Source organism: Gossypium arboreum, chromosome 5 (genome assembly GCF_025698485.1).
Source record: "Gossypium arboreum isolate Shixiya-1 chromosome 5, ASM2569848v2, whole genome shotgun sequence".
NCBI classification, from domain to species: domain Eukaryota; kingdom Viridiplantae; phylum Streptophyta; class Magnoliopsida; order Malvales; family Malvaceae; genus Gossypium; species Gossypium arboreum.
Window position 1 is genome coordinate 33249335 of NC_069074.1, and position 11333 is coordinate 33260667.

Sequence of the window (11333 nt, forward strand, 5' to 3'; positions counted from 1 at the left end):
ATCACAACCCTGTAAAAGTATATATATATATATATGTATATATACCAAAAATTACAAAACTAAACCCTAATTTCGCTTTCAAATTTTATTTAAGAAAACAAAATTAAATACGTCTTATGCCTTAAATTGGATAAGAATACCGCACAGCGGGGGAGCTTCAATAGTATTTCAGTATTATGAAATGAGTGAGGCTAGCAATTAGTTTTTTTGTTGACATCTCTAGTGTATATATAATCGTGAAAATCAAATTAATTAACTATTTTAAAGCTAACAATCACCTATATTTACCATTAATAATTTCTATATTTTTAAGGAGAGGAAATATAGGTCCATTCAACCATTGCTCCTCATATTTGGGGTTGGTGCAATCAATGGAGTATTGCAGTTTTTAATTAATAATTCAAAATCCACAATGCATTTTAATAACATATTTTTTTCAAAACCAACTAATGGAATATTCTCAATATTGTAAATCTTAAATAGCTTAGTTAATTATTTTTATCTGATTATGTTCTTTTTGCTGGAAGTATGGTTGGATGAGCTCTTGGCTGCTCTCTTATACGCTTGCCTTTGGGGTTTCTTTCAAGTGTTGGAGTTCTAGTTGACTTTTGAGCTTGGTATGAATAAAACAGGCTTTTTGACTAAGAAAAAGGTGGTAATAAAGTAAAGCATATGGTATTAAAAAAAATTTAAAAGATTTAGAATTAATGTAGAACAAGAGGGGAAAGAATTACTAGTGAGGAAATGCTGGAATCTCAACAAACCAATAGGAGGAATTTATACAATCACTTCATGTGCATTTATGACACATATTAAACACAACTCGGATAAGATCATACCCAAGTTTGCTGATCTCTGTTTTTGGATCCAATGCCATTCAAAAAGATTTTCCTACAAAGATTGTTAAATTGTTAAATAACAAGTTTTACTAATATTCTTAATCAAAATATATTTAAAAGGAGATTTGTGTTAGGATGTGTTTATAGTGCAGTGATTTCATTGAGCAAATGATTCATGTTAGGATTATCATATTGTTTATAAGTTTAATTGGGAAAATAATTTGTTTTAGTTATTGAAGCTAAATTGATTCCTAAATTAGAGACATATATATGATTATCTGAAATGAAAATATATTAAATAAGATCCAAGATAAATTAATCCTAAATTCATTTATATATTTATTTACTTGTGCTCTCAAATTAATGAACCAAAGTTTTATATATTGAATACTTGGCTTAAGCATAATATAGTTTCACTCTCAATAACGGAATCACCATTGAAGTATGCCCACAAACCAATCATAGGATGATTATAATAACATATTAATTTAATTTGTTTTATTAACAAAAACATTCCTTGTTATGTTTATAATATGATTATAAAATGGATAAGTTTTCCTTATTGTGTTTTGAATTGACTTTCCATTTTGATCGAGACTCTTCATTTATTTTTCTTGTCCTTAAGAGTTATACTTTTCATGTGTTAATTTTATTGTTTATAACTGGATCTCCACATGTGGTTGTGAGAATGCCAGTTGTGGGTGGGTATTTTATTTTGTTTTAATATTATAATAAGAAGTCTTGATATTTTACTCAAAAAAAAAAAGACATTCCTATTATTATATTTCGTCTTTGTTTTGTGTATTAAATAAATTGGTTAATAATAAAGACCCTACAAAAATATAATTATTCTCAAACTGTCATTAGTGAGTATTATTGTAAGCCGAGATAACAATAATGCATTGAGATTAATGAACGGTTGATTGAAAATGAGCTGTTGTCATGAATATGATATATTGAGTCCACACATGAGTACTCATTAGAAGAATAGTGTATTGGACTAACCCACCATGAGAATGCTTTTTAGATTATTATATAATAATCACAACAATTCTCATTGTGATAATGACGTGTGTGTGATCTTTAGACTTGAAATCACTATAGTTTCCAATATCATGGGCCGTGTGCTTTAGCACAATTAAATATCTTTCATAATTGTTTACTATGAATACTATTGTTGGGTATATCACAAATTATGTAATGAGATATGAGTGATCAAGACATGATTTGTCTCTCCTAAATAATAGGAATAATATCTAAGGTCCTTTGATCGAGTGAGACTAGAAATGCATTACTATGTTCAAATTAGTCGATATGAGATATTGAACTCATTTGCATATCTTAATCTCTTCGAAATTCAAGATATAAAAGATTGAACTATAAAAATGTGACTATTTCATGATGTGTGTTAAGTTTGAATATCATAAACAAATAGAAATGTTGCACAAGAACATTCTCGCAAAAAAAATTCAATCAAATATAATAATAGTTTTTAGGTTAAGTATGAGGTTTTGTATGGAAGTGTCATATTTTGTTGTGTTGGACTAAACATAGCGAAAAGAAATTGGTTGGTCTGGATTTGATTCAAGAAACTAAAGAGAAAATTTGTTTTATTGGAGATAGGCTTAAAGCAGTATGGGGTAGGTAGAAATCTTTTGCTGATTTAAAATGGAAGGATATTTAGTGTAGCGTTGGAGACAAGATTTTCTTAAAAAATTCTCCTTAAAAGAAGATGTTGTGGTTTGGTGGAAAGGGAAGTTCACTGTTAAATAAAAAAGGCCCAACCTTCAAATCATAAAAGGCTACAAGGGTAGAAAGATTGATTTTTCTTCCTTTATTTTCCTCCTAAGAAATGAAGGAAGCAAACACAAAGGACACAGGTAAGCAATAATACAACATTATTATTTGAAATGAAAATCAAAGAACATATTACAAATTGTAATATAAATAAAAGAACAACAAATTACAATGTGTGTATCTATATACACATGTGCCCCAACATTTTTATAGAACCACAGAGGAGAATGTTTTAAATCCCTTCTTTTGAGACAATTATTCATGCACCAAAAAGGGAATGTAAGGAGCATTTTCCTCATCTCCTTTGGAAGTTGAGGAACTTGATTCCATATGCAAAGACAAATAAGAAGAGAAGGACCCAACCAATATGGGCAGCAACAACAACCGGAAGGAAATCATACCTAAACCCTAAGTGTGTCTCAAGGTAAGCTTTCACTGTCATTGGCAACTCTCCTGGTATCACAACAGGATCATCTTTGTCACCCACTTGGGATGTCACAAGTCCATTGATTGTCCATGCCACTGGAGATGCCCAATAGTACCATCTCCACCAAATTGGTATTTCCTGCATATATTCAAACCATAGACTTCATTTTCATTTCTTTCTTGTAATTTAAGATAAAGAAAGAACCCAAAGTTTAACTTAGTTGGTTTATGCAGTCACTCTTAAGAAGTGGCATTCAGCAGATTTAGTATTGCGACCCTTTTCTTTTATTTCTAATGGATCCCGGTAAATATTGTACGGAGGACACAGTATGAGAAATATGGTATAGGATTTGCAGATTTCAGATTAACTGAATGCTACTTCTTAATAATGATTGCATGAATATTGAATCCTGAGTTCAGATTAATAGAGCATTGAATTAATGCTTTAGGCTTTTAATACGTACCGTCCTAGGGATGAGGAAACCAGAAAAGAGGTTCCAAAAGCTTAGAAAGAAGGACATGACAATGGCAGCAAATTGATGGTTAGGTGTAAGAGCTACAAGCATCATCCCATAGAGTGTGAAGTACATGAAGCACATCAATATGAAGTAGTAGAACAAGAAGAACTTCCCAACATCCATGTGGAATCCAATCATTGAGTAAAGCAATATGCTATACACCAATGTCTGGATTGAAACATATATTGCCTCTATTGCTACCTGAGCAAATGCATAAGGCAATGGTGAATACATTCCTGCTGCTCTTTCACGATAGAAGACAGTTCTTTCGATTGCCACAACGGATTGTACCGCTGAAGTGTTGGTGGCTCCTAGGAAAAGGACAGCTGAGTACATAGCTCCCAAGAGATTCATTAGATCTTGTTGCTTGTGTCTGTTCAAAGAATGTTTACAAATTATCACAAATGAAATCCAAAAAGGCTAGACATAGATATATCTTCCAGATAAGGGATGCCGTTTATATTTCTGTTCCCATTGATATATGACGACCATGTAGAGTTATATAAAATGACCTGCTGATACCAAATTGGGAACTTTGTTATAAGAGTTTCTAATGATTTCCAAACTTTCATCTATAAGTTGATGGAGCTTTAACTTAACAAAGAAATAAAAGTGCGAATTTCTTTGGAAAATATTGCACATTTAATGTTGGAATTGTTGGTGCCGAAGTTCGGTCAAGGTGACCTTCGGGCTTAAATCAATTCGTCCATCCAACATCTCTAAGAGACGACCTAGTAAGGAGAGAGGACCTTAGTAGCCATAGCATTTTTTAATGTTGAACTGTAGTTTTGTTTTCACTACCAAAGTGATAACTAAATAAGAATTGTTGAACTTACATCTTATCTCCCTTGCCCCAGAAAATCATTCCGAATATGATACCAACGAAAAATGTCATGAAAAATCGAATGGCATTGTATTGTGGGTTCCTCCAATATGAGTTGTGTTGCTTCCAGAAGCAGGCTTTGCATTGAGTAAAGAAGCCTTGAGAGTATGTAGTAGGGAAGTGAAGGTCCTTAATCCCAGGGACTGGGGTGCTTAGATCTTTGATAAGTTCCTCATTCTTCCTGGTAAAATTACAACAACATTTGAGATTCAGTAGAGATAAAAATGGAGGGAAACAAATAGTAGTTTCAGTTTTAGTTACCTATAAAGTTCAGATTTGGCATAAATTTCACTAAAATCAACGTCAAGTTGAGCCTCGACAGCAGTGGAACTAATTTCCAGCATCCAAGTTGCAGGGTTGTACCCTTCTTTGATCTTGGGAACCCCTGGGATTGCCTGCAGAAAGTTTATAGACATAAGTTGCGATCAAAGCCTCGAAGAGTTCTAATACTATTGTTAACACGTATGCAATGCGATCTGACCGAAAACACATCCATGACTGTAATATTAAACCATGGTATGCAGTGTGAGAAAGTTGGTTCTTACTTCAAAGTACTCTACAAGTTTGTGGGACTGGCGGCCAAGAGGTCCAGCATAAATGACTTGTCCACCTCTCTTCATCAGAAAGAGCTGCATTGAAAAAGGAAATGGGTTAAGCAAATGGAAGATAAAGTGGAAGTAAAGGTTTCCAACGCTGAAATTTTAAGAATATACCTCATCAAAGGCTTCAAAAATGTCTATGCTTGGTTGGTGAATTGTGCAGACCACAGTTCTTCCAGTATCCACTGTATTTCTCACGGTACGCATGACAATAGCAGCTGCTCTAGCATCAAGTCCCGATGTTGGTTCATCCATGAAGATGATTGATGGATTAGCAACCAATTCTACAGCTATTGTGAGCCTTTTCCTTTGTTCCGTTGACAGGCCATCGACTCCAGGCAGGCCGACAAGCGAATTCTTGAGAGGATTTAGCTCAACCAACTCCATTACTTCTTCAACAAACATCTGTTGCACAATAGAATAAAACAGTTAATTAAATTTCTTAAGCTATAAGGTGCAGTTAGATATAGATATAACATACAATAATAAAGACCTGGGCTAAAAAAAGAACATGCCTTTCGTGTTTCTGCATCAACATCCTTTGCAAGACGAAGCCAGGCTGAGTAGACAAGAGATTCGTAGACGGTAACATGAGGAGAATGGATATCGTTTTGTTCACAGTAACCAGTAACCCGAGCAAAAGTTTGTTGGTTCTTTGGGTAACCAGAAATGCTAATACTTCCTTCAATATAGCCACCGGTTTTTCTACCAGCTAGAACATCCATCAAGGTGGTCTTTCCTGCTCCACTAACCCCAACTAATGCTGTTAGCACGCCAGGCCTAAAAGCTCCACTTACATCTCGTAGTAATTGAAGACGAGTCTCTTCGATTCCTTGGCTCTTCATTTCCTGAATAGGATACCAAATTTTACCATCTATTCCTATTCATATTCTTTGTTTTTTGGTAAAAGAAATTGCTTGATGCGTGTAAAAATATGGAGAAGGGACTCACAGCAGGCATGTCAACGAAGTAATTCACGTGGTCAAATGCAAGTGACAAGGGTTGGAAAGGTAACACCATTCCCCCATTTGAAGGTCCTTGGTTTGCACCACTAGGAACTGAGTTGTCAAGATTATTCTTCATTGCCATATCAGTTGACGGTGAACTCATTTCTATGGATTTTAAGTTAGGCTGTCCATTGGAAAATGATTGCTTCTTGCTCTCATCGTCTTCTTCCAGAATAACAGCTTTGGAATCTCCCAGAGCTGCATTTGTTTTTGAAATTAATTTTAAAACTGAAACCATACTTTGCTAAGGGATACTATCAGTATGAGTTTTCAGTTGCTTACGATTCAAATAGGTCAATGCTGCAATAAAACAGAGATTAAAAAGCAGAGAAAATCCGAGGAGTGCTGCAACACAAATCCAATACCAAAACTCTTCTGTATACATGCCTCTGGATTTGAGAAGAACTTTCCCTACTGTGGTGGAGTTAAATGGCTGCAATGGTAATGTAAAGGAAATATCAAGATTAACTAGTAACATTTATACAATATAGACCTTTCTTTAAGCATGTTCATAGGAGATCTTACAGTACTCCATCTTTTGTCAAGAAATTCAGTAATGACAATAGCATTTTGTCCATACGACATTGGAGAGATGTAGTATCCCCATATCATCCATGACTTGATGTCATCTGCCAGAACAGATTATTGAAAGTTGCTATGAGATCAATAATATCAATAATCATAAAGGAAACCCTAAAAAGCATAGCCAATTTAAAGATAGAAAGTGCTAACCTTTGGCAACAACAAATCCGCCGAGTACAAAAACCACCAGCAAGGTAAAGGTACCAAGTGTGTTTGCCACAACCTGTGTTCTTCCAACCGCAGCAATGAATCGAAAGAGAGAAAGGGCCATCTGGTGAATGCCAAAGAATGCCAAGAATTGTCGAAAAAATCTGAAAGTTGTTGATGTGCCAATGAATAGAATTATAGATTAACATAGCTCATAGGTGGGAAAATGGTAACTACAGTTCTATGTAACTGAATATAGTGCATTTCCATACCTGCTAGCAGATGGGGCAAAACCAATGGTGTAATATGTGAGCAGGATCCATATCCCTGACTCAAGCAAAGAGAGGGGAATCCTAAGGACCCAAATCGGCAAAGCAAAGGCCCATGCTGGATAGAATAAGAAATCCCTTTGTTTGAAGAAAACTGGAAGCCTAAATATGGTGAGTGCAAGCTCTGCCATCCCATTAAACATGACATTAATGAGACTAAAGAACAGTGCACCATAAAATTTTGTTCCATTTGATATATGACCAGCTTTCATTTTGGTCCTAAAAAACACAGTGAAAGCAATGACAGACATAATGGTTATCTGGGTTGTCTTGAATATATATACGAAAGAGTTGCGCTTCATCAGTAGCCATTCTCTTGCAAAACAAGCCTTGAAAAGTTCCCAGTTTGAGATTCCATACTTTTCTTTCACCAATGCAGCTGGATGAATTCTTGATTTATCATAAGGAATCCTGAGTTCATCATCAAGTTTTTGACCAACATGGAAATAGTTGAAATGCTCCACGAACTTTGATACCGATACGTAATGATAAGGTTCATTTTCTCTACACCAATACTGCTGCTGGTCTTTCTTTGAAGTCACTTCTTGTAGGAAATCCGCTATTCCTTTCCTTTCAGGACATTTGAATCCCAAACTTTCAAAGAACTCGAGAACATGTTCTCGTGGTCCTTGATAGACTATCTTACCCTCAGAAAGCAAGATAATGTCATCAAAAAGGTCATAGGTTTCTGGTGCAGGTTGCAAAAGAGAGATGACCATGGTTACATCCATGATATGAACCATTTGTTTCATAAACCTTACAATCTGAAAAGTTGTAGAACTATCCAAACCAGTTGAAATCTCATCCATGAAAAGAGCTTTTGCAGGTCCAACCAACATCTCCCCTGCATTTTTGTGTAACTAGCTCCTTTTAGGATTTTCTTACAAAGCGAAATGGAAACAAGGAGTTTTAAAAATGGTTTTAAAATGCTTCAAATATTAAGGACATTATATCAAATATATGGTAGATGTCATTATGTCCTTAAAAATGGTTTATCACCTTAAAAGTTTAGTCTATAAAAGAACTTATCGATATCTCAAATAATACGAACTTAGGGATTAGCCTAACTGATTCATGCTCAAAGTGGGTTCAAAACTAAGCATCTGCAATATCCCTTTCCAATTCCTAAGCTACAGTCTCCATTGTACCAAAAATGATCCTAAACAATACTTGAGGACAAAAACTATTCAAATCCTTCACATTATTCAGTCTAGAATTAGTTTACCTGTAGTGACACGCTTCTTTTGTCCACCAGATATGCCCCTTCTCATGTCATCACCCACCATAATATCAGAACAGATATCCAGTCCAAGAATCTGTCATCACATCATAGTTAAAAGGTTAATCTTTACAACTTTGTTGCAATGTACCATGTTGCTTGGATTCTTCATTTTTTTCTTGAAGAATTGGTGTTCAAGACTCATGCCCGACACATGGATACAAGGATATGAATTCAAAGATCATCCACATACATCATGTCGAATACATACTTGCACCTGAATCTGAGTAACAATAGGCAATGAAAAATAAAAGACTAGAAACGAATGAAAAAATGGACAAACCTTGAGCACATAATCAGTAACGAGACTAGTGTTTTGGCCAGCCATTGCAGTAGCTTTCATGAAAGCATCAATCTCAGGGTCTGGTTTAATCCCAGCCTGTTTTTCTCGCCTTGATAACTCAGCCAAGAGTTCATATCGGGTCCCAACTCCCAAGCACCGCCCTGAGAAATCTAGTGTTTCCCTTACGGTCATCTCACCATGGTGAAGATCATGTTGACTTATATAAGCACTTGTCCTTTGAGGAATAAATTCTTGAAATTCATGGCCACAATACGTTATTTTTCCTGATACCTGTTCAAAGATTGAACATTGTTCATCAGTAAACAAAACCAAAAACCTTATCCCGGTTATTTTTCTTTTTTCAAGAATCAAACTCAACTGGTTGATTTAAAATGAATTCTTCCCGTAGGAATCAATTTGGTTCTTCTGGAATTTTTTTAAAATGTTGGTTTGTTTGTTTGTTTTTTTTTTTGGTAACATGGTATTTAGTACTTTTAAGTTGTTTTAATATAAAAATATAATATGAGATATTCAACCCGAAAATTTTATATAAAAATATATTTTTAAAAATTTTATGTAAAAAAAACTTTGATTAATTTGATATAATTGAGACTTTAAAGATCATAATGTCCTAAGTTGAAGGCTTATTACTTATCTATTTATTTTCAGTTTTAATTATTTTTCAATTGGGTTCGTATACAATTGACTCTTAAAATCAATTCAATCAAACATTTTAAATTAATTTAAATCATAAAATTTAAATAAATAATAGATTTTTATTTTTATTTCTCAACTTTTGAGAAGTTATTTTTATTTAATATTTCTAAGTGAGATTATTTTTAGAGGTGGTTTCTTTAAAAGGTTATTTAAGTGATTTTATTTAAATATATTATATAAAAACTTGAAAAGAAAAATTATTTTTAAAATATTTTTTATTTTAAGGAAAAATAGTTTCTAGTCAAGGATATTATATAATATATAATGAAAAACTTTAAAAATATAAAAATAGTTTTTGCCTTTTTATAAAAAAAAAAAAGAGAAGAGAAAAGGAGTATTTAGTGTTTGACTCAAGAGTTTTATAACAATGGAGATTATGCTATAAAAGCCTAGAGAATTTGATAATATACCCTTAAATTAGTGTCGGTTTTCCCAGCGAGTGCCTGCAACAGTGTAGTTTTTCCAGACCCTGGAGGTCCTAAAAGCAATGTCATTCTACGTAATACAAAAGACAGAAAATATAAGTTAAATTGCCAAGCAGAGGTCTATTATTTTCCAGAAGAATGAAAACAATACCTTGATGGTTTCACTATTCCACTCACATCACCAAGTATATTGACCACTCTTTTCTTTGAAGGGAAAAGCTTCATTAATTCAAGAGCCCCCTATTTTGTTCAAAAACTACCAACGTTAAACACTTATGTAATTTCTTCATAAAAGAAAAAAATTTATCCGAGTAAAGAGAATCTTAATCACCTCAAGTGTGTTCAAGGTTGAGTTCAGCAATGTTGGAAGAGCCCTGGTTCCAAGATACGCATCTCCTTCTATGGATAAATGCTCAAATCGAACTTCAATCTTTGGAACATCAATTCCCACCCTATTTGGTCATGCAATTTGGATTAATTTGAAGTCAATGTGATATTAAAGGGTGACAAATATTTTATTACTATTTTGGATATTTACCTATCGGTTCTCTCTCGAAGTCTAAGAAGAAACCTCTCATTATCTTGTTCCACGACGCTTAGTATGCTTTCCATGAGGTTCTTCTTGTCGTGCATGTCGAGGTTGGCGATGTCAACTTGTTCGTATCCCACTTTTCCTTCCTCCAAAACCTGTTTCAGCATTGCTTTTCGAATACGATCGTATGTTGGAAGCCTTTCGATGGCAGCCCATTTCAGTTCCTCTTCATCTTCTTCCCTCCCACTTCGCTGGAAGACATCGGTTTGATTATTCCATGCCTCTCGGATACTAGTTGAAGCCCAGCCTCTTCTGCTTCCCAATCCCGTGCTCATCGACCGATGGTTCATCGCCTCACGTATACTAGCCGAAGCCAAGCCTCTTCTGCTTCCCAATCCTGTACTACTCATTCTCCGGCTCATCGACCGGACGAGGTCGTCTCCGGTCAATGCCAATGCCATGATGGAAAGGTGCCTTGCTTTCTTGGAGCTATATAGAATTACGATTAATATTAGGAACAAAAACGCACGTTTGACGACTCAAACATCAAAAGGACATATATGAAAGGATGGTGGATTGTGAGGGGGTCCAAATCCAATGCATGGTTTATGTAGATGAAGATTGTTGTACTGACAGAAATGGGTATTCCAGAGTTTTGAAGAAAGATGAAAGATTTTCATCAATTTATTCTGATTTTTGTCATGTTTATATCTATATTATATCTCTATTTAAAAAGAAGGTTGAAAAGGGCAACTTTTGTTCACGTCTTCATCACTTTGTGTTTGTGTTTTTTATGTACTACTTTGGTTAAATTTTAATTATAGTCTTTTTATTATATTTAAATTTAAATACTTTAATTTTAATATAATTTTAGTTAATATTTTTAATTATTTTGATTAAAATTTTTACACTAATTTTTAAAATAAATACAATTTTAACAAGGAATATTTTGACATGATGAGATAAAATT

At 34.1% G+C, this 11333-nt stretch overlaps 1 protein-coding gene across 1 annotated transcript; it reads right to left on the bottom strand.

The window, feature by feature from the left end:
• Positions 1-2654: 2654 nt before the first annotated feature.
• LOC108451811 (pleiotropic drug resistance protein 2-like) lies at positions 2655-11058 on the bottom strand. The gene is made up of 18 exons (XM_053028218.1): positions 10370-11058; positions 10163-10283; positions 9983-10071; positions 9817-9901; positions 8690-8980; positions 8353-8443; positions 7071-7971; positions 6802-6962; positions 6595-6698; positions 6352-6502; positions 6014-6267; positions 5578-5910; positions 5177-5467; positions 5009-5092; positions 4725-4858; positions 4417-4644; positions 3527-3953; positions 2655-3201 (listed from the first exon to the last, which is right to left on the bottom strand). The coding sequence occupies exons 1-18, from the start codon at positions 10822-10824 to the stop codon at positions 2932-2934; spliced, it is 4470 nt and encodes a 1489-aa protein (XP_052884178.1). The 5' UTR covers positions 10825-11058; the 3' UTR covers positions 2655-2931.
• Positions 11059-11333: the final 275 nt, after the last annotated feature.

Coding starts and splice junctions, on each gene's coding strand:
- LOC108451811 (XM_053028218.1), bottom strand. CDS start 10,824: ATGGCATTGGCATTGACCGGAGACGACCTCGTCCGGTCGATGAGCCGG. Junction 10,284..10,369: donor CTTCGAGAGAGAACCGATAG/GTAAATATCCAA, acceptor ATGACCAAATAG/GGTGGGAATTGATGTTCCAA. Junction 8,444..8,689: donor TTACTGATTATGTGCTCAAG/GTTTGTCCATTT, acceptor ATGTGATGACAG/ATTCTTGGACTGGATATCTG.